The following is a 23,934-nucleotide window of genomic DNA, read 5'->3' on the forward strand; positions in this document are numbered from 1 at the left end:
CCCGGACCCGAACTCAACCCGATTATTTCCAATATCCGATTTTCTAATACTCAGCCATACCCGAACCCGAATTCATACCCAGAACATGGTATACAAAAACATGATTTGTGCACCTCAACGCCATTATCCCTTTGGGCTAGACTAACTGAGTAAGCCCTTGGACTTGAAGTCCTAAAATGATAAGCAGGCCTGTGTTTCGGCCCAAATTACACTCAGACCCTAAAACCAGTTAACTTAACCACCTTCTTCTTCTTCTTTATTCTTCACCCGCAGTGCTGCAATTTCATTTAACACTCGCACAGACCTTCAAACGCCAATTTAACTAACTCGCCGTCAGAAAAAATAGCAAGCAGAATGAGGAAGAAGGTGGACGAACGTATCCGAACCCTAATTGAGAACGGAGTCAAAACCAGACACCGTTCCATTTTTCTTATTATCGGCGATAAGTCTCGTGACCAGGTCACTCCACCTTCTATAACACATACACACTTGTTATTATATTATATTATTATTTTAATATATGGCTATGCACACTGTTTAAATGTGATCTTTTGATTTTCTTTTGTTTTTGTCTTTGTAATTTAGTGAATAATAATAACAGTAACACTATCAACTCAGTTGGTGATATTTTTTTTTCAAACGGCTAGTTGGTGATACTTCACGGACTATAATCCCTTACAAACTTCAAAGTGGGGTCCATTCAATTATTATATTATATTATATTATATTATATTATATTATATTATATTATATTATATTATATTATATTATATTATATTATATTATATTATATTATATTATATTATATTATATTATATTATATTATATTTATCTGTATGTATTAATATTTAATATGTGTGTTATGTGTTGTGAACAGATTGTGAACCTGCACCATATGCTTAGCAAGTCAGTTAAAAAGGCTAAACCTAATGTGCTTTGGTGTTACAAGGATAAACTTGAGCTTAGCAGGTGCTTATTTTTACTAATTTTGTGTTTAGTTATATTTTGGTTTTTAATTGATAAGGATTTGCTGAATTTAGTACATATTATAGCTGTGAACACGTTAAATGCTTATTCTAGTTATTAAGTTTGTTTGATTAAGTTTATTGAATCGTTGTATGCTTTAAGATGCTGTAAATTTGATTATCACACAGTTAATGAGCTGAGCTTGGCTCATTTTAACTTACGAGAGCTTGAGCTCGGCTCGTAAGTTCTGTTTTCTAAAGCTCGAGCTCGGCTGGTGAGTCGTTTTTCGAGTTTGGATCAGGCTGGGCTCGGCTTGTTTGTTATTTATTAGTTAAATTTGTATATATTTTTAGTTCTTAAGTTGAGAAAAACCATAAACGAGCCGAAGCTCTGCTCGGGCTCATGTGCAGTGCCTTAAACGAGCCAAAACTCTGTTGTGCATTGTGAATATAATATATTATATATAAAAGTCCAAAAGAGTTAAAACTTAAAATTACACAACGCTTGACGGGCTTAAACTATCTTCCCATACGAGACTCGGGCTCGAGAACTAAACAAGTTATTTGAGGCTCGGGCTCGATAAGGCTCGGATTATTTTGATCTTTTTATTGATTTGATCTCGAGTAGCTCGCTAGCGGTTTGGGTCGTTTGCACATCTATCACAGAGTCTACCTAGAATGGTTCTGGCTAATTTTGTTCATTGTGTATGTGTCACAGTCATAAGAAAAAACGGGCCAAACAGGTTAAGAAGCTCATGACAAGAGGACTTTTGGATCCTGAAAAAGTGGATCCTTATTCACTTTTCCTTGAAACCGCGGGAATTACTTATTGCCAGTACAAGGATTCTGAGAGGATTCTTGGAAATACGTTTGGCATGTGTATATTACAGGTAGATTGAAATCTGTAATGTCTTTAATGTCAAGTTCTATTGTAGCTGGTACATTTTCATAAGCAAATGTTTTTTTGTTTTTTACCAGGATTTTGAGGCTTTGACACCAAATCTTCTGGCTAGAACTATAGAAACCGTGGAAGGTGGTGGATTGGTTATTCTGTTACTTAGTTCGTTGAAATCACTTACTAGTCTATACACCATGGTTATGGTATGTGTTGAATCACTAGCCTATTATACAAATAAAAAGTCTTATGAGTTTAACAGTTGTGTAGATAGCGTAATTCTCATTTAATTGTCTATGATATTTAATCTTGATTTTTCATTAAATTTCTATTGTATAACTTGATTGGTGCTACCTGCAGGATGTTCATGAAAGGTTCCGAACAGAATCTCATGCTTTAGCCACCGGTCGCTTCAATGAACGCTTTTTACTTTCTCTTGCATCATGCGGTTCATGTATGGTTATGGATGACGAGTTAAACATATTACCAATCTCATCTCACATGAGATTAATAACACCAGTTCCAGTAGAAGAGGTAAATTACTGGTCTCTTTAACATTTTAGTGTTGTATATTAATATCAAACCGATGAGATTTGGATCTTATTTTTGAAATAAAAGGACTCTGAGGGGCTTTCAGAAGCAGGGCGTGATTTGAAAGATCTGAAAGAGCAATTGAAAGATGATTATCCTGTTGGTCCGCTGATTAAAAAGTGTTGCACATTAGATCAGGTACTAATGCTTCTTATATTTGCTTATTTTCTTCTTTATGTTTATTGCTACTTATTTCTACATGATGCCATTACTCATAACCATTCCAACATACCATCTTCTTTTGATTATTTCAATCAATGGTGTTTCTTGATTATGACATTTTACTCTTTTTTGTACACATGGAGCTAACATATTGTAAATTTATTTATTTAGGGTAAAGCTGTAATTACGTTTCTTGATGCGATTTTGGATAAGACACTGCGTAGCACGGTGGCTTTGCTTGCTGGTCGTGGTCGTGGGAAGTCGGCTGCACTTGGTCTTGCAGTTGCTGGAGCCGTTGCTGCAGGGTGGCAATCTTACCTATTATTCTCTGACATAACATATCAGACTTTTTTATTTTTGTTATATGCTTTGATCTAATATTTTAATGAACATACCATTCTGCAGGTATTCAAATATTTTTATTACTGCTCCTAGCCCAGAAAATCTAAAGACATTGTTTGAGTTTGTATCAAAGGGATTTGACATGCTTGAGTACAAGGTGAATCTTGTTTATATTTCATATTTTATGATTATTTCAGGGTGTGTAACATGTTATTTACTGTATTTTGCTTGGTTTTGGTTTTTTGTATAGTTATGATTGTATTTGTTGTTGATATGTTTTACTGACATTTGTTTAGGAGCATTTGGATTATGATATTGTCAAAAGCTCAAATCCAGAGCTCAGGAAAGCAACTATCAGAATAAATATATACAAACAGCATAGGCAGACAATTCAGGTTTTCATACATGCACAACTGCCCTCCTGGTATATTAATTCTATTTTTTATATCACCGTAGATACTTATAAGTTATAACTATATGTGTCATTGCAGTATATACAACCTCATGAACATGCTAAGCTGTCTCAAGTTGAACTCTTGGTGATTGATGAAGCGGCAGCTATTCCACTTCCAGTTGTGAAGTCTTTACTCGGGCCTTATTTGGTTTTCCTTTCTTCTACTGTTAACGGGTATGAAAATATACATATAAAAGTATTTATATGTATTGATCTCTATGTATTTGTGTTTGTTACAACTTCTCATATTTGCATGATCTATAAATGTCGTATTGTTGTATATCTTTCTTAAAGGTATGAAGGTACAGGGCGATCTTTATCATTAAAGCTTTTGCAGCAGTTAGAAGAACAAAGTATAGCTTCTACAAAAAGCACAAAAGCAGATCCTTCTGGTATGATAAGCTCTTAGTTAAATTCCATGTGAATTTATGTTAGTTTGTTTTAAAACTTAATGTAATTTAATTTGTTTGAATGCAGGACGGTTATTTAAAAAGATAGATTTGACTGAAGCCATTAGATATGCGTCTGGTGATCCAGTTGAATTGTGGCTGAACAATTTACTTTGTTTGGACATAGCAAATTCCATTCCTAGCATTAACAGGTTAGTTTAAGAAATAAAATGTGGGCGATATATATTTTTTTTGTTTTAACGTTATAATGTATCGTCTTTATGTGCAAGCAGGTTACCTCCTCCAAGTGAGTGTGATCTTTATTATGTTAACCGGGATACACTTTTCTCATATCATAAAGACAGCGAGTTATTTCTGCAGGTAGTTATGATCTTGTTTGTTATTGGTTTTTATTTTATTTTTCATTTATATTAATAGCTTACAAGGTTTCACTTTATTCAGAGAATGATGGCTTTATACGTTGCTTCTCACTACAAAAATTCTCCAAATGATCTTCAATTATTGGCTGATGCTCCAGCCCATCACTTGTTTGTATTACTCGGTACAAGCTCTGTGCTAATTTTCTCTATATTGTATTATTATCTTTAGTATGGATTTTATTGATTTTACTTTATTTATTATGTGTGCAGGTCCCGTCAATGAATCAAAGAATCAACTCCCAGATATTCTTTGTGTCATCCAGGTTTGTTTGTTTTCATTTCTTTTAGAAGCTTCATATCTATGTAAACAAATGGTGGTTGATTTGATTAATGGTTGTACAGGTCTGTCTTGAAGGGAAAATTTCAAAGGCTTCTGCAATGAAAAGTTTAAGTGCTGGTCATCAGCCTTCTGGAGACCAAATTCCATGGAAATTTTGTGAACAGTTTCAAGATAACGACTTTCCGAGTCTTTCTGGTGCCAGAATCGTACGCATTGCGACACACCCAAATGCAATGAAGGTATGTGTTTTCATTAGCTTCACTTTCTTTTTTATCTTTTATGTTTTTTTATCCTTTTAAGTGCAACATGAATGACGGTGATCTTATTATATTGCAGCTTGGATATGGTTCAGCGGCTATAGAATTGCTAGCAAGGTAGTGGAATTTTATCTTGTAAACGTCCTGTTCAGGAACATCAACGCACATGAACATAAACAAACATAACTGAGCGAAAACCCAGTAAAAGTATACGTGAACAATCAGTGCTGTTCATGTTCGCTCGTTTAACTAACAGTGCTTTTCATGTTTGCCTGTTTAACTAACCGTGCTGTTCATGTTCGCTCGTTTAAGAACAAACGTGCTGTTCATGTTTGTTCGTTTATTAAATAACCGAACTTCCTGCTGAACGATTCATGAATGGTTCATTGAACTTTTGGTTTGTTTACAAGCCTATTAATCTATTTCATTTATAATTTATTAATATTATGGTGTAGGTACTTTGAGGGTCGAATCATTCCCACTTCTGAAGAAGATGTCCTGAATAATCCTGAATCTTCACCTGTCAGAATTACAGAAGCAGCTGAGAAAGTAAGATCTTACTTTTAACATATTTTTTAATCGTAACTTTTGTTTTTTCTTAACTTATGCCAAAACATTATTTGTATTAACTGTTAATACAGGTGTCATTGCTTGAAGAAAACATAAAACCAAGATCAAATCTACCACCTCTTCTTGTACACCTATCTGAAAGACGGCCCGAGAAGCTACATTATCTTGGTGTCTCATTCGGGCTTATTTTGGACCTATTTCGTTTTTGGAGAAAACATAAATTCGCACCATTTTACCTGTGTGAAATTCCAGTTAAGTTCATATTGTTATTATTAGTATCCTTACGTCTTTATCCTCTCTTTTAAAGGCTTAATTAATCCTAATAATATGTTATCAGAATTCCGTAACTGGTGAGCATACTTGTATGATGCTGAAAGCCCTGGAAACCGATGATATCGAAGCTAACGGATCAGACGAATTGGGATTCTTTGGTCCTTTCTATCAAGGTTGCTTATCTTATGAATAAACTTTGCTGGTTAGTACAATATATAAAGTATTTGAAAACTAATTTCTCTCGTATGTCTTTAGCTTTCAGGACATCATTTGCTAGGCTTTTATGTTCTCCAAGATTTAATACCATGGAATACAAGCTTGCAATGAGGTACGTCTCTTGTTGATTTTTTAAAAAAATGTTCATGCATAATTTTAATTATGTCATATATTTGTTTTTGTAGCGTATTGGATCCAAAACTGAGCTTCACTGATGAAGACGCTTCAACAATTCCACATGAAACATACAGTGATATCCTTAAATCTCCAGTCAGTATGAAAAGACTGGAAGCTTACGTGAACCAACGTGCTGATTATCACTTGGTAACAAATCTTCAAAGTTATAAAATTGATTTTTTGAAACAAAACATAGGCTGATATTTGTGTATATTATTTTGTTGGACAGATTTCAGACCTGAAACTTTCACTTGCATACTTATACTTCCAGGAGAAGTTACCAGTTCCGTTATCATATGCACATGCCTCTGTGTTACTATGCATGGGCTTACAAAATCAAGATGTGTCTTATGTTGAGGTTTAGTTTGTTTTTAACTGAACTCTTAACTAGTTATTTTAATTAATTTATTTTTATATTTGATTCCTTTTGTTTTGTAGGGAGTAATGAAGTTGGAAAGACAGCAAATTATGTCTTTGTTCTTTAAAGTGATGAAAAAGTTTCACAGATATTTGGATTCGGTATCCACAAAACAATTTAGTTCAACTCTGCCTCCAGTCAAAGAAGTAAGCAACAAGTTTAATTATATTAAAATTTTATTTTTTTGAAAGGCAGCATTTTATTAAAACTCAACGAACTAGCAAGCGGCTAGAACGCATAACAACAAACAAACAAGATCTGTAGGCACTACCAAACAACATACAACAGCAACAAAATTAAATTAATTTTCTTCAATGATTAATAATGTCTACTATTTAATATCAGGTGGAATTGAGGCCCCACGAGATTACAGTGGAAGAGGATCTCGAAGAAGCTGCAAAGAAAGCCAAGGTTTGTTTGGTTGACCTTTGATGTAAATTGTCTTGATAATTGATATTTGAACTTAAATTTGTTTTGTGATTGTGTTTTAGGATAATTATAATGCAAACAATGATGGTGCATTGAACCCAGAGTTTCTCCAAAGGTACGCGATTGCTGATAGGGATGTGGAGTTTGAGAGTGCTTTGAGAAATGGGGTGCCGGGTGGTGTGATTAGTGTCAGGTCGAGTAAAACAAAAGCGGAAAAACATGGGAAATCAAAAGATAATGATAAGAGTGACAAGAAAAGAAGCAAAGACGGAAGTTCTTCCAAATCATCAAAGAAGAGAAGGACCTAATTATTTATAATTTGTGTTATTCTGCTCACAGTTTTGACATGATTGTTAGTTTTCTATTTATAATGCTATGTTTGTAAGAACAAAAGGTCTTTGATTCTTAGACGGGATTGTTATGTTCTTGGGAGCAATTTTTTTTGGCAAAATTGGATTTTATCTTGAAGGTTTCAATACTTGCGTCTAGAGGTGTTTTTGCCTTTTTTTTCTCGAGTTACGAGTTTTTGGGGTCGGGTTCTTTGGGTTTTTGTGTAGGAAAAATTTAACAATACCTGACTGATTTAAAGTTTGGACTGGTCGAGTATGGGTTAGTTCGGGTCAGGTTCGGTTTTTGAGTAAAGATGTAAATAATGTATATATATAACTTTTCATGAAATATCAAAAAATATTATTATGCTACTAAAAAGTATATTCAAAATTCAAAAATTAACTATGTTACCGAGTTTCGGTAACTAAGTTGATGCCTATTAGTAGGAAATTGCTACTGATTTTGAGTAACTTTAGAAAATGAGCGTATGCTATACACTTCCTTAATAATTAACTATTATCAACATACCTTAGAGGCTCCTTAATAATTTTAAATGAGCGTATGCTATACACTTCCTGACTTGTATAAGTTTTTTAGGACTTCTTTTTTGGTCTTCAATAAATCCTGATTATCCAAAATAGCTTGATGACATTAAAATCGTCAATAAACTTGTTCCAATGATTATAGTAGTTGAAGGAAGATGCATTGTTTTGATTTAAGATTTCCACACGTAAAACTTTGCTATTTATAGAATTGAGGCAGAAAATCAAGATGTCAAATTCTCGATGGACTTGTAAACGAGTGTGAATGTGGTGTTAGTTATAACAATAATAATAAAAAAATATATTGTATTGCCATTTGCATTGTTTTGTTTTGGCGTTCCATTCATAAAGCAAGAAAAATCCTAGATAAGTTTTATCTTTTAAAACATTAGATTTTCATCTGATTATTTATATTTTAGGAAAATAACATGAAATTGAGAGTGCCACCCACACCACAAATGAAGCCCTCGTCATTCGGCCATAGAAAGACCCAGGTGAAATGTGATCGCCCCCCTTGGCTTCTTGTATTAACAAGGCGTCTTGGTTTTGATCGTTTTGACTTTAGTTATTGAATAACATAAATATTTTGAATGTTAATACAAGTTCATATCCATTGGTAATCAATTTAAGAGAGCATTTTACAACGTGAAGATGTATAATAGTTAAGTTAACACCACCTCTGGCCCTCTCACATGGTTCGTTCAAATAATGTGAATGCAAGTTGTATCATGTGTACAAGTTTCCCTTACACTTTACCGGTTTCAAAAAGGCATCATGTTTGGTATACATGTTAAGCTATCCCAGACACCCTCCGGGTTGACCTCAGCTAGTAATGGTTCGGCTTCATTATTCGGGTTTAGCTGTTGGTTTGGTGAAACTAAATCGGAGAGAGAGAAGGTGGGTACCATAGAATGATTTGTGTTGTGACCAATTGAAACTTAATGTTTACATTAAAAAAATTCCCCATAAATAAAAAATACACCCCTAATAAATTTACAAATTTCCAAAAACGCTCTGCTTTTGACATGACACTCACTCATTCCGTCGATCTCTCTCTATAAATCTGTACACCCCAACATCAATATGCATGTCAGCTTATGTACCAAGCCTAATTTTGAAAAGAATAAAGTGGCTACTGGCTATTACCTTAGTTACAAGTGAACTAGAATCTCTAGTATCTAGTATTCACATGACTCTTCTTTATGCATTTGACATCCTATTTTAACAATGTTATTAACAGTTATGACCAATATTATCTTTTAAGCAACTTTTGTAGCAGATATCAAAAATTTTAAAATCGGAACTGGCCCAGCCAATTCATCGGGTTTACCAGGAACTGCTACAAAAACCTTAAACCACTAGCAAACTAAACCGGCTGGTTTTCATAAAAACCAGCAGACCAACCTAAACTGGACTGAACCTGAATAAATCATTGAGAATCACTGAACTGCACACGACCTAAGCCAATGGGCTTAATAAGCTATATAAATCTCTAAGACAGTTTAAAAATCCATGAAACTCAATGTGGAACAAGTTCAAAAAACAAACTATGATACGCTTTAACTACTCTCTTTCACCAGGTCTATATGATTGTATGTATCTTGTGTCTTGATACTAAACAATACAGATGCATATAATATTGGTGATGTTTAATATAGCATACATCACCTTGTTTGTCCAACAGTTTGATCGATATAAATTGAACCGGTTTTAAAAATATCGCTAGAGATATACAAAATTGGAAAGCTTTTGCAATAGTTTTCATTTCTTTCTATTTCAGTAATAACAGTTTTCTTAGAGTTAACCCGGTTATATTAAACCCAAACTGAACCATAGAGTTGAAATCGGTTTGTAACCCCACGCTTTGAAACCAATTTGAACCTGGTCAAATCCAAACTGACAAGGTTTAAACCTGGTTTCAAGCAGGTCAAACACGATCCTTTCCATGTTATAATCCAAACCGGTTTCACCAACAAAAGAATAAACTTCCACTGCACCAACCGACCTGGTTTCAATAACCGGCGTGGGCCAAAAACCTGATTTGTGCACCTCTATAAAAATTTTGGTAGTCTTTCTCTATATGATTTGTAAAACAAAAATCCAAACAAAATTTGAATAAGCAAACAATCATAAATCAGATCAAGATTACTTGCATACCCGCTTTAACATACTGATTCATCAAGAATCCACAAAGGTGCAAATAACATAAAGTAAGGTGTCTGTGTATATATAATAAAATCATAACAATGCAAAAGTAGGTAAATGACCAACCTTTGTTGTGTCTTGAAAATCACCTTCCAAGCCTAAACCTTTAAGAAAGAAGCTTGATGAACCACACAGCCATGTAAAACAAATATACCTGAAAACAAAGATTATGAACCAAAAACTCCAAAGCTCGAAAGTGTATCAATCGGAAAACATGAAACTACTTAGATTAAAGCAAGCAAATTCAATTACATGCATCTCCCTAAACACCCTTAAACAGGATCATCATTAATTAATAAAAAGCCAGTTCTTTGTTCTCATAAAAACACCACTCTACTTTAGTTATTGCTATCATCACTGTGATTATTATTGTTTATGGTGTTATGGTTACTGCTGTGATGATTATGATTGTGATTGTGATTGCTGTTATTGTTCTCCACATTTCTTCTACTCTGCTTCAACTGCGACTGCTCCATCTGCGTCTTCATAAAAAACTGCATTCTCTGCAACTCAAGCTCCTTGGCAAACTTCATACTCTGCTTCTGCATCTCCACCATCTGCTGCAGCTTCGAACTCTCCGCGTGCTCATACGCCTCCCCAAATTTCATAATCGCCTTCGTCAATTCCCTTACCGAATCCCCCCAATTCTTTTCCCTCGTAACCCGCCCCTTTTGCTGCTGTTGCTGATTTTGAAACCTAGGGTTAATGTTTACATTAGACCTCGCATTAAACGGGACTCTAGCGCGTTTCTCGTACGGATCCGATTCCGGAGAGTCCGGCTCCGGTTCTGAGTCATCAGACTCGGAATACGCAGGAGGTGGACGAATCCGCTTCCGCTGCTGCTGCTGAAGCTTCAATTGCTCCTGCTGTTGTTGTTGCTGCTGCTGCAGGCGAAGCTGTTGTTGTTGCTGCTGTTGTTGCTGCAAGAGCAACAATTGCTGCTGTTGTTGACGCTCCTGCTGCTGTTTCAGCCTCAAACTCTGAACGGGCGCCGATCTTACTCCAACCGGTATCCCAACGGGAACGGACCTCAACGGCGGAGTAGCTGACGCGAGGTTACTTTTCGCAGTAGCGATCGGTCCAATCAACTCATCCAACCTGTCATAAAAGCTCCAAGTGCTCGGTCCACCACCCGCAGCTATCTTCGCCTTTTCCAACTTATACTTCTTCTTCACCGTATCAATCCTATTCTTACACTGAATGTCCGTCTTCGGAGCCTTCAAATAATCCTCTCGACTACTCACAATATCCGCAACCTCTTTCCAATGCTTCTGCTTCAAGTTTCCTCTGCTTAACTCCAAATACCGTTCTCCCCACGCCTCAATCAACACCGCCGTGGCTCCTTCGCTCCAGCAATCCTCACGTCCTCCACCACCAGATCCGGTACCTCCACCACCACCACCGCCTACGGTACGCGGTTGTTGTATCGGAAGAGCTAGGGTTAAGGTGTTCTGCGGCGGCGCGGCGGAGGCTACCGTGACGGTTATTCGTGGATTCGAATGGTGAGATCCGGATCCGGTGGATTGGTGGGAGTGGATGTCCTCGTCGTCTTCCATAACGGAAACGTAACAGATCTAACAAATTGTTGATGGGATAGAATGAGAGATAGAACCGGTAGAGCTGATAATAATAATAATAATAATAATAATAAGAAACGGATATAGAGAAAGAGAAAGAGGTTATTATTAGGGTTTAATTTAGAGAGAAAGGAAAGGAAAGGAAAAGAGATGGGAAGAGAGGGTAGTTGACCGGCGTTTTTTACGATAAGGGAATAAAAAGAATTGATCTGGTTGACGGAGAAAAACGGAGGAGAAGTCGGCCGTCAAATATAAAGGACACGTGGAAACCCATTGGGGTTAGGTTTATGGCAAAGCCGACACACCGGACGTAATTAGTTTGTTAGTTGCCGGCTCCAGCTCCTGCTCCTAACCTCCTTCCGGCTGGCTCGGCTTCCCTCGTTTCGGACGTTTTTTATTTTTTTGTTTTGTTTAATTTCAGTCTTTAAACGTAACCTACCTTTTATTCATCTTTTAAAATTACCTTTTCTTTCCACTCTTTTTATTTTCTTTATTTTTTAACTATTACGAATCTTATAAAAGGATTACTGGTTTAATTCTTCTTAAGACAATGTGTAGTTATAACTCTCCACCCCCAGTCATTATACGTCACGTGACGCCCAGTCAGAATTATGGTTTTTTACCAAAACAGGGTGTAGTCATAACTCTCCACCCCCAGGCGTTATGCGCCACGTGGCGCCCAGTCACTTTTACATTTTTTATTTATTTTTTATTTTTTATCTAAAGTAAATAACATATATAAGAGCATTCACATCCCATCCCTCATCCCCATCTTTATAATTACACTAAAAAACACTACATTTCTCTCTCCAGTTCAATTAAATAATATATTTTATACCTTTATCATTACAGTTTTCTCTCTCCTCTACTCACAACCAACCTAACAAATATTAAAAAATAAATAGGGGCAAACAAAGTTCCCCAAATATTTCCCCAAACTTACAAAAAATCACTACATTTTTCTCCCCACCCTATAATTTACACTCACAATCATTTAAAATTCCACCCTATAATTGACCAATCCCCCTCATATAATTATGGGGGATGGGATGGGATGGGAATGCTCTAAAGTAAACACATATATGAAGTAAACATATCTTCAAACAAAACACCTACATACCAACTGGTTTCTCACTCAATTATCCTTATCCTTACAGTTCACCAAACACCCTTAAAACCCTAACACCGATTAGATTTCCACTAATCTCCTACTGTTTAAACTCAACCACCGAACCCTCAACAATATCACCACCGGACAACTTACTGCCACCGGTGAAGAAGAAGCGGAAGCCATCCAATTCGCCGGTCACCATCACCATCCATGGAAAGCTCTCCGGAAAACATCAACTCGCCGGAAAACATCCAACCACAACATCACCGTCAACAACATCGATTCGTCGGAAAACATCCAACCTCTCACCGGACACCAGTCACCACCACCCAACAAGCATGGTCTAACATATATAACGGATATATTCTTGATTTTTTAGCCATTTCAGCGCGTTTTGTATACAACGCAGCCAAAAAAAATTATCCCATAACGCAGGGGGGGGGGCGATAGCATTTTCGTCCATAACGTTGGTGGCAACGTTGTCACTACACTTGGTCTAAGGTGTTAGTTGGACGATCCAAAAAGCAATTGATCATATGACAATCTATTTTATAAGCATACTTGCGTAATGCCTGTGAACACTCTTCCAAATGCACGACAATACGATTAGATAAAACATGTTCAATTCAATAATTTAACTAGTGAACACTAACTACTCGTCTAGTTTCTTATCATCATATGATGTCGTTGAAACTAAATTATAGAGACACCAATCAGTTACATTTTGTTATATTGACTTTCTTTTCTTACAACTAAACCAACATGCCATTGACTTTCTTTCCACTCTTTATCCTTTTTATTTGTTGAATAAATAATGTTTAAATTTTGTTATATTGATGGAAAATTATGTTGTATTGTGAAAGTGAGTAAATAACAGGGGTTGGGGGAGGGATAAATTTTATTTAGTTTTTCGTAGAAATTAATACACTTCTTTAAAGTAGATGACAATTTTTAAATCTTTATATATTATAATTATAATAATTATAAACGATATGTCACTTGACATTTTTTTTAAGTTTTTAACTCTTTCATTGATTTTTTATTCCTTTTTAAATTAAATCGCGTATTTAACCAAACACATTATATTTATTTTGTTTTATGTAATGTTTCCGATACCCGTCACAGCGAGAAGTTTTAGTGCAAGTGACGTTATATACTAAGGAAAACAAAGAGACAAACACTTCTTGATATCCTTTTCATTAAATTACAACTATATTTGATGACTTATCGAAAACAAAAGGTTGTATGTCCGGCGTAAAGTACGAGTTGTATCTTGCTAGTTTTCTTATTATTAAAAAAAACTTAAAAATAATCCCACAACTCACATGTTCTTTCTTTTAGCTTGTTGCCCACCCTCATATGGATTGTCATGTTCAAACGCATGAGCAATCGATGATCAAACAATTTAGATTTTCTTTAACATCGTTAAACATAATTAAACTTTAATATATGTAAACAATCTATACTATATATAATACATCAAACAAGGGCAAATTAAGACACACATTTATAAGTAATCTACAACACATAAAGCATGAGGTACATGTGTTAGTAAGGGTAAACATGTCTTTTAAATACAATCCATTTAACTTACAAGTTTGTTCCATCACCTTTAATCATATTATGTTTTTAATTTAACTTGTAAACTAATTTCTCACCCATGATTTTTAAACGACTATAGCCTTTTCATACGTTAATATTTTTATAAACAAATTGCACCATAAAAACGAGCATTTTATTCTCTTTAATTTGGATATGATATTGTTGTAATTTTTTTCATTTTAAATAAATTAATATGTTACGTAGGGGTGTTCAGTGTCGGTTTTGATGGTTTTTAAGTTAAACTTGTGAGTCCAACCGTTAATACTGATTTGTTGTCGTCCAAAACCAGACTCAACCATTGAAAGTTGAAACCGAATCGTTACTAACGGCCTGGTTCCAGTTTGGTTTCACAGTTTAAACTTTAATAATAAATTTAGTTTAAAATAATTAATAATTTAAATGTACCGTCAATTTTAACTAAAAACCAACATAATATGATACTTGAGATGATCATAAATAAAAAATGATAATTTTTGCCACATAAATGGTAAATATTAATGGAAGATCTAGGAAGTGAAATAATAACAACAAATATTACAAAAGGAATCATATTGCAATTAGGTTAATTTACAATCTTTTCTGGTTTCATATGGCCGGTTGCCGATATGAACGGCGAACCAACCGTTCACTACGTTTTGAAAATTTTGAAACCGGCCAACAAACCGAAAGTAAAACAGAAAAAGAAAAAAGAAGTCAAACCAATGACCAATTTAAACGATTTCAAGGTTTTAACCGAATCATAAACACTTATATTTGTATGTGCTTAACATGTTCAAACATCCGCTGAATTGCGCGGGCACCCATATAGTAATATATAATGTATGAAAGGAGGGCAAAGACACTTGATTTCTAAGGGATTTACAAAATTTAATACATAACTTACAACACAACAAAGCATGTGAAAAAGGACAATATAGTCTTTTAAAGGATAAATATCACATGCAACTTCAAATCATTAAACATATTTACAATTTTGCTCCTTTAACTTTAAGCATCTTTTGTAAATTTAAACATTCATTATAACTTTGACCCTTAATCTTTTACCTATATACACATTTTATTTTCACTTTTAACCCAACTTCCCCAACTGAATTTAAACGGTCATAACTTTTTTATATGTTAATATTTTTTATAACGGATTGCACCATAAAAACGAGCATTTTATTATCTTTAATTTGAGTATCATATTGTTATAGTTTTTTCAGTTAAAAAAACAACATTTTACGTATGGGTGTTTATGGTATGGTTTTGATGGTTTTTAAATTACACTGTGAGCCAAACTCAAGTAACATTTTTTTGTCGTCGAAAACCGAAACCACTCCGTTGAAAATTGAAATCGGCTGGCCAAAAGTTAAAGAAAAAAATCAATCATGAAATTAAACCAATGTCCGGTTTTAACGGTTTCAAACCGAACAATGAACACACGTAAACTTGTAATGAGATTACCAAAATTCGGGTTTCCCGCTGCATCGCGCGGGCACCCGTCTAGTAAACAATAAAACAAAGGAAAAGTAAGAAAAAAAGAGACATTTTTATTTCTTAATAGAAAGATGCAAACTGACTGTTTCTTCACACCAAAATCCAATCCTACATCTCAAAGTTATACCTTTATCCCAAAACAAACCCACCCAACAAAATATCAAACCTTTCGTGAAGCATCAAAAACCTTTGAATGACCGCCGGCAATCACCATTGTCACTAAGGTAACACCGAAAACTTGTTTTGAAATATTAACAATCTTAATAATAACACTAATAGTTGTATTAATAATAACTATTATCAGATTCAAATAAATACATTTTAAAATATTGACTAAACGGCCTTAAACACTTCGAATGACTTCTGTTAGTTCCGAAACTGGTTCTGAACTCAATTCAAGTGTCCTTAACTGTTTATGAAGTCTTTTGAACATGCTATGAACTTTTCTGAAGTATTTTGAACTAATATTTAAAGTGACTAAACTACTTCTATAAGCTGTGTTGACTTATGATAAGTTCTTGTGAGTTCTAAAGCTAACTCTAAACTAGAAACTACCTCTGAAGTACTTCTAATGTCTTTCAAACTATATCCAATATGTTTTAAGTACTTCTGATTTCTTTCAAATTATATCCGATGCGTATAAAGTACTTCTGATGACTTTTAAACTAAATCTAAAGTCTTAATCAAAGTGGTTTAAACTAAGTATAAAGTCTTATGAACTAAACTAACGTTTTCTTAACTAAACCAACCTCTTTTAGACTCTATATATGAAATACTCTTTACTTTTTAAAATTGAACGTAAAGTACTCTCAACTCTTTTAAACTGAATTTAAAGTGTTTGAAGTGGTTTTGAACTCTTTTAAACTGATTACATTTAGGAATCTTGTGTTTTTGGTTAAAATAGGGTGTTCTCGGATAAGTCTAGTGTTTCCGGTTAAAATCTGGTAAGCCATCTGATTTTTGAATCATCCCAGATTTGCGAGCCAACCTAGATTTGTGAACCATCCCAGATAAATAAGCCATCCTAAATTTCCTGATAAACTATCAGATTTCTGATTTTTTTTTTGAACGCCAAACTTCTCATTAACTAAAAAGGAATACACGAACCAGCCTCTGGCTGAAACAAACACAAACAAAACAAAGGGGAGCATCAACAACAGCTTACACCTAAACACATAGCATGGAGCAAAAAGGCCTAGTGAAGAAACGAGACCTTCTTTGTGAACAATTTGACCAGAACCCTTTATCTCTGCCCCCCCCCCCCCCCCCCCTTTTTACTGCACTCCTGCCAAGAATCATTTCAGGATATTTACCTCGCGTTCACTAGCGATAATATCTCTTAATTGACGCTCATAGCCTTTGAGTGAAACCCCCACTACCTCTCCCAACAAGCACGTTTCCAGAACCTCCGAATCCAAATCGTACTCCATGTTTTGTGAGTCGCCTATCATTTAATTATTTTTAAACTTTAGTCATTTCATTTGCTTAACGTTGATGGCTCTTTAGGTCGATTGGTTATTAAGGCAAAGAGCCAACACACCACATTGATTTTGATGAGATATTAAGCCCGCTTGTAAGGATTTGTTGGACTCAGCGTCTAGATGAGATATAATATGGATGACTCGAGTCCATCCATATAGTTCTTAGCCTGGTAGTATCTCGTTATTGGTTTGTTCACTAGTTGGATGTTAATAATGATTTTCTTCACGGTTCGATTCAATTCGTTTTTAGCAGGATTGGCTTTGCTGTTCAAAAGGGGGTTGCGGCGCAGCTTGTTGCCCGTTTGCCTGCCACTTTATTGTAATCGTTTTATAGTAAATTATATAAAACTTCGATTTGATTATGAAAGACAATATAGATGTGCCAACCTATAAAAATATGCTACCACCGAAAGTAAATTTCCCTTCTAAATTATCAATAAATAACTTCATCTTCAAATTATTCAACATCATAATAGAACATTTCATATCATACAACAAAAATGATGATATGCCATATAAAATATAGCACTGAGGTTGGAAGCCAAAACTCAAATATGCAGTTAACATGCTTACCAAAGGAACAGATATATTGTCATCTAAGCCTCCTTTTGTCGGGAGTGACTCGACCAACGTCGCCACCAATGCAACCACCGCCACTCGTTCAATTGTCAACAACCAGTCCAGTTCAAAAGACCCAAATATTGAAAAGTAGTATAGCATTCTGGATAAGAGGGTAACATAATCCTTCGTTAAAACATTTGGTATTTAGCTGATCACTTATTGCACAAAGTTGATTTTGATAAATACAAACTCCTAAATGATATACTTTTAGAGTTAGATTATTATATTGTAAGTGTAGAATATTTATTTTTCCTGTATGTTATGAGTAATAAGATGGACGCGTACCCGATTGAAATTAAGAAACCAACTGTAAACATTGAGATGCTACCGGCCCAGCTTTTGTGTTTGTTGTAAGGAAGTTTATGGGTTCCAAATCTTCTACCCATGATATCTGCAATACCTGTAGAGTGTATTATGTTAATAAAAAGCACAAAATAATAATAATAATAATAATAATAATAATAATAATAACAAAAAAGCCTAAGAAGCGAATAATCAAATACACAAGGTTAAGAAACAATACCATCACCACCACACATCATTGAAATTGAAACCACACCGATTGGCGACTCGCGCCAGAAGATAATAGTAGATAGAATCAACATCAAAACATAATATAGAGGTCCTCTAAGTAATTCCCTGCATAAAAATCAGTATTAATTTTGGGGCAAATTCATTTGGAAACTAGTTAATCCACTGTTAAGCAAACCATCAAGGATAACATTATGAGAACTTACTCCGGTTTTCCTTCTCGAGTGACTGATTTTATGAGATCTTCATTGGTTACAAGGGAAAGACTGTGAACAAGAAGCCTTGCACAATTTAGTAAGGGCACCATAGCAGCAAAATATCGAGCATCGGTTGAGGTACTAATCTAGGATTGAAAATCAACTGTAAGAGTTTGATTTAAATATACATACATATATGTGTGTATACACACATTTGTGTATTGGTTAGGAACCATTTATTCACCATTGAGCAAATAGTGTATTCACTAATCAATACTGAATAAAATGGTTTCAAAAATTCAGTTCTTGTTTGAACCCACTCCTATGTATATATTGTAAACAATGGGCAATTTAAAAAATACCTAAAAATTGGCCAGCATCCCATGTAAAGCAATCCAGATAATATATGAACAAGCTTTCTGCTTAGGTTCTGAAAGGAGGATGAAAGATAATAAAAAAGATTAAACAATTTAAAAACCCTAAGTAAGTTTCACTTCAGGTTCCAAAAAGGAGCCTAAGTTTGACTTCTAAGTTCTAACAGTCAATTATTCCAGCACCTTAACACGAAAGATATCCTAAGTTGCAGTTGACTTTGAAAAGTCAACTATGTGCAACGAAGGGAGGCGAATGCAGGTATAAGCATGCAAAAAACATAAATTAGCAGTATTAAGATGAAAACTAGCAATATCTTAAAAAGTGATCACCCTTGTTTTTAAGTTTATAGGCGGCAAATTCAACTTGTTTACTTGTGAATGGTCAATTTAGGATATGTGTTTATCTCTAACAGGTCAAATGAGAAATTTAGCTAAAAGAGGAAACTTTTCAAACAGGTTTAAGGTTGCCCAATGTATATTCTTGATTCTTGATGCATACAACCTTCTAATTAAACCTGTTATTTATTTAACTAGATCATCATTGCAAAAATCTAGCTTTCATGATCATATTGAAGGCATTACTTATCTACAAACAACTTTAATAAATGAACAAAAAAGTGTTACTGGTCAACCAAAACCAACCCGAACCACTAGCACATTTCCTAGACCCGTTTTGACTCGTTAGCTACCTGCTAACCCGCTGAATTCGCCACATCTAGATAGGGCTGAGATCGGTACACTAAGGATAACGAACCGGTACCGCACCTTAAAAAAAACAATACAAAAAACGAGTGAAACAAGTCTATCGAATACCGTACCGATTTTTTTGGTTTGGTACTGGTACCATAAAAAACACCAAAAAACTTCAAAAACATATCACACCAAAAAATACCGATACCGAAAACGAGTGAAAGAATATATCAAATACCGTACGATTTTTTCAGTTTGGTACCAGTACCATCGAAAATATCGAAAAATACCGAAACCGAATGGTGCCGCACCGAAAAATACCAACACCAAAAACGAGTGAAACAATATACCGAATGCCGTGCCAGTATTTTCGCGATCAGTTCGGTACCATCGAAAATATCAAAAAAATATTAAAACCGAATAGTACCGCACCGAAAAATGAGTGAAACAATATACGGGTACAGAATATCGTACCAATTTTTTTGGTCCGGTACAATTGAAAATACTGACACCGAGTGGTACCGGTACCAAGTGTACCGACAACATACAAAACGAGTGGGATAAAAAAATGTTCATCCCTGCATCTTGATATCACTATACAGTAGCTAATTAGCTATAAGATAAACACACGGATTAGGGGTATTTAAGGAAATGTATTATATGATTTATAGTCGATTAACTAACCAACTGTTTACAGTTTGTATAAGCTAAATTATCTATTATGTATATAGAGTAAAGTATATTGTTGGTGCCAATCTATTATGTATATAGAGTAAAGTATATTGTTGGTGCCAAAAGCCCATGATTGGGCCAAAATGGCGGCACCACATTAGTTTTTTTTTCTTTTTTAGGTTTTTAGTTGTAATATCATAACAAACATAATGGTAACTGAACAAACACAATAAAATGTTTTTAGTTTTGGTATCGTAATTAACGTGACCGAAACCAACCGAATTTACCAGCCAGTTTTGCAAATCCCTAGTTACAACTAAATTAGGTTAATCAATATATATATATATATATATATATATATATATATATAGGATAAACAAAATTGAAGGCCACCTGTTCGATGATTTGCCTCTGTGTAAGATAATCAAAACCAGATATCAGTCCATACGCACCGGCAACAACGAGAACAGTCGCTCCGGCATCCTGAACCACGTGACCCGATACACCTCCAGCAAAAGCACGCGGCGGATAATAATAATACGACCTCGTTGGCTGTTAACATCGCCGTATGAAACATTTCGAATACGTGTAGTAGTAATTGGACATAAAACATATCTCTGAGAACGAAGAATAGATAGTTTGTGGTTAGCAACGGCGGTGGTTATGGCGGCGGAGATGGTGGTGGCCATGGTTCTCCGGTGGCCGGCCGGTGAATTAAATGATTAAATCTAGCTGGATAAGTGTTGTGGGACCCAGTACAGCTACTGAACTGGTGTGCTTTTTTGTGGAAAGGTTTATGTTTATGTGTTGAGAAAATAAGTAGCGTTTTGGTGTATGGGAGATTGGATAAATGGGTTATAAATGGATAATAATAGGCACGTGAAAGTTACATAAATGGTTGTAAAAAGTTATGACTTATGACAGAGTGACAGACACGTGTTTTACTATTTAAGTAATTGTTTTTGAGAAATAGACGACGGTCCATGTGGTTTTATCTTTTTCAATGTTTAGCATCTATCGTTAATACAAGTTAGTTTTTAACGGAAAAGTGTTGTTATAATGTTAATATGAGGGTATTCGCTCTTTTCAAGTTTGAAACTGTAATAATTATAGTCTTTCATGTAAGGTTAATCTTGTTTTAGTCTGTTCGTTGTGGCTAGAGAACGGATGAATTGAGCCAGCTCGCCCAAATGAATGGAGAAAAAATGATGGTTTTGCTCGCAAGTAGATGAATTCAGCTACATGAACGACAACGGGGTGAACTCAATTGTGGTACGAACGGCAATGGGTCCAGTCAGCGCCATGAGAAGCAATGTAACAGACTAAATTCATTTCCGTTGAATGCCCACAATACACAGCCTTATTTGAAAGTTTGATGAAATTGAAGGTTCAATTTAAACACCGACGGCGATGGTGATGAAGTTTGACAACTTGACGTTAGGAGTTTGAGTTTGAAAGATTATTTTACTAGAGTTTTAAACTTGAAAAGACACGGTTATTCTTACATGAATGATACACGATATCACTTTTTTGTTAAATTACAAACTAATATTAAAGTTGGGGACTAAACTTGCAATCATTTCCCAAATGTTTAGACTGAATTTACAACTTTTAAAACCATAGGGACCAGTTGTAAAATTGTCTCTATTCTTTTCTAAAGCAGCAAATTTTTTTAGTTATTTCCAAAACTGAACTTTTATATGGTGGAGATAAATAAATGAATATTTATACAAATTCAATATGAAATGAACACGTAATGAAGAAGACGATGAACCAATCTAAAATCCAACATATCAATAACCTTCATTCATATGTGTGGTTCATACTCTATTTGTAACAACATCGAGAGGATAATAGATTTGTATTATTTTATAAGTTAGTTCGATTTCGAGTATAATAACCGTCACTATCCATGTATAGTCATTCAACGATATTTTTTTGTCCTACATTCACTCCTTTAATTTCATCCAATGTTTTGCTATACTATTGTTATGATTTTATCAAAGCTATTTGTTATTACATATAAAACGAACATAAAACTATACTTTTTAAATAATCGACTATCTAGAAACAACTGTTACGAAGAAATAGTAAATCGAACTATACATAAATAGATATGCATATGTACACATATTATGACATAAGGTTAGTATCATTTAATAACTCTAAAAATTTTAAGAACTCTCAGGAACTCTAAACAACCAAACATTTAAATTTTTTTTTTATACATTAACATTATTTAAAAGTAGTTTTATCATATTTTATATAAAAATTTTAATTTCATATATGAATCACAAGTTTACATATATGTAAAATTTATGTACTAACAAATTTATATAGGTGTAAAACAAAACATAGATATGTATAAAAACTTATTTTCAAAATTATAATCGTAAATATAGATATAAAAAATGATAAACTTACACTCAAATAACGTTAAGATACAAAAAAGGTTATAAAAAACGTTAGATATAAAAAATGTACTAAAAATGTTAGTTTTTAAGGGTTCATTCAAGTTTTTAAATAATTTAACTGTTCTGTAATGATACTCATCCTTATGACATATACGCATTTTATTTACGCGAATATATTCGTGTTCTCTTTTTAGGTTCCTTAGGTAACCAAGAACACAGTATTCAGTTTTCTTGTTATATAAATTGCTATACAAATTTAGAATTATCAAAATGACAAAATGTAAATTTAAAAGGCTTTTTGATAAAAGCTGTCACGACTGAATAAATGGGCCCAAAAGGCCGAAACCATTTAACGCATTAAAGAAGTATTGGGCCCGAGTTCCTATTCCATCAGGCCATCTTCACAGGTGAGTGTGTGGATATGATTTGGTATTTTAAATCTGGGTCCTTTTTTGACTTTTGTGTCCAATAATGCCTCATACATAGGACATAGGAGTACTGGTCTACTGTAGTAGGACGTTTTTCTTAATAAAAATAAAATAAAGCTCGAGTAACGAAAAACAAATGTGTGAAATCAGCTCGGTTCGTTAACGAGTTGAGTCTGGCTCGGTTTGTATCTAGACGCACTTGAGCCAAGGTTTGGTTGTTCAATCATTCATTTAAATTAAACACAAATTTTAATAGTTTTTTATGTCCAATTTTGCAATCCCCGAGATTTAGAGCAATCGCTCAATGGTTTGCTCTATCTACTTAAGTTAAGCCAATACTTAACGTCTTTTTATATGCGCATGTTTGATCCCATGGATTTAAATCACTCTCTAATTGGCTCGTCTAAGTTAAGCCAAAATTATTATCTCAAGCTGAGTTACTTTAGATTTCGAGCAGGGCTTAGGTCGGTGTTAGAGTTGTTCACGAGCTGAGTCAAGCCAAGACAACTTGAGCCTCTCTCATAAATTCCTTCTCCCTAAAAAAACGATGCTATTTTATAGTTATTCCCTTGTTATATTTTAGTTTTAATATTATCAAATATGAACACTTTTAACTTATTCTCTTGTATAAACTTTATGCACGTTTAACAAGACATAAAAGCCAATAAAAGTTTGTGGATAAAATAAAAACATTGATAAATATTATATCTTGAAAGCCTTCAAAATATCGTAAACACCAAATGTCTCTAAAGAACATGGTGTGGTGGTTAAGTATTTATACTATCTATTCTATAGATAATGAGTTCAAACTTAACATGGTGC

At 34.4% G+C, this 23,934-nt stretch overlaps 2 protein-coding genes and 1 pseudogene across 3 annotated transcripts; 1 reads left to right on the forward strand and 2 right to left on the reverse strand.

Annotated features, from left to right (window-relative positions):
• Positions 1-293: 293 nt before the first annotated feature.
• On the forward strand, positions 294-7,642 carry LOC143556825 (RNA cytidine acetyltransferase 1-like). The gene is made up of 26 exons (XM_077046062.1): positions 294-459; positions 878-969; positions 1,684-1,855; positions 1,944-2,066; positions 2,221-2,394; positions 2,479-2,589; positions 2,785-2,918; positions 3,019-3,112; positions 3,252-3,350; positions 3,447-3,583; positions 3,704-3,801; positions 3,887-4,010; positions 4,092-4,179; positions 4,261-4,360; positions 4,449-4,501; positions 4,581-4,757; positions 4,855-4,892; positions 5,231-5,324; positions 5,417-5,596; positions 5,683-5,791; positions 5,874-5,946; positions 6,020-6,158; positions 6,241-6,369; positions 6,450-6,575; positions 6,775-6,840; positions 6,921-7,642. Exons 1-26 carry the CDS (start codon positions 355-357, stop codon positions 7,164-7,166), a joined length of 3,081 nt encoding a protein of 1,026 aa, XP_076902177.1. The 5' UTR covers positions 294-354; the 3' UTR covers positions 7,167-7,642.
• A 2,582-nt stretch (positions 7,643-10,224) lies between these two features.
• Positions 10,225-11,512, reverse strand: LOC143556794 (trihelix transcription factor ASIL2-like). The gene has a single exon (XM_077046035.1). It carries the CDS (start codon positions 11,489-11,491, stop codon positions 10,274-10,276), a length of 1,218 nt encoding a protein of 405 aa, XP_076902150.1. The 5' UTR covers positions 11,492-11,512; the 3' UTR covers positions 10,225-10,273.
• Positions 11,513-17,572: 6,060 nt separating this feature from the next.
• Positions 17,573-21,018, reverse strand: LOC143556812 (putative phytol kinase 1, chloroplastic; annotated as a pseudogene). The gene is made up of 6 exons (XR_013139449.1): positions 20,664-21,018; positions 18,897-18,964; positions 18,544-18,675; positions 18,330-18,445; positions 18,092-18,206; positions 17,573-17,906 (listed from the first exon to the last, which is right to left on the reverse strand). The product of XR_013139449.1 is annotated as a putative phytol kinase 1, chloroplastic (transcript).
• Positions 21,019-23,934: the final 2,916 nt, after the last annotated feature.

The sequence above is a fragment of the Bidens hawaiensis genome, unplaced genomic scaffold (genome assembly GCF_021521415.1).
Source record: "Bidens hawaiensis isolate Kalapana, Puna unplaced genomic scaffold, B.hawaiensis_p1.1 tig00018745_1, whole genome shotgun sequence".
NCBI lineage: Eukaryota > Viridiplantae > Streptophyta > Magnoliopsida > Asterales > Asteraceae > Bidens > Bidens hawaiensis.

What these genes read in the sequence shown, in the direction of transcription:
- LOC143556825 (XM_077046062.1), top strand. Translation starts at nt 355, where the DNA reads ATGAGGAAGAAGGTGGACGAACGTATCCGAACCCTAATTGAGAACGGA. An exon ending in GCTGGAGCCGTTGCTGCAGG is followed by an intron (nt 2,919 to 3,018) that starts GTGGCAATCTTA and finishes ACCATTCTGCAG; the next exon opens with GTATTCAAATATTTTTATTA. An exon ending in AACGTGCTGATTATCACTTG is followed by an intron (nt 6,159 to 6,240) that starts GTAACAAATCTT and finishes TTTGTTGGACAG; the next exon opens with ATTTCAGACCTGAAACTTTC.
- LOC143556794 (XM_077046035.1), bottom strand. Translation starts at nt 11,491, where the DNA reads ATGGAAGACGACGAGGACATCCACTCCCACCAATCCACCGGATCCGGA.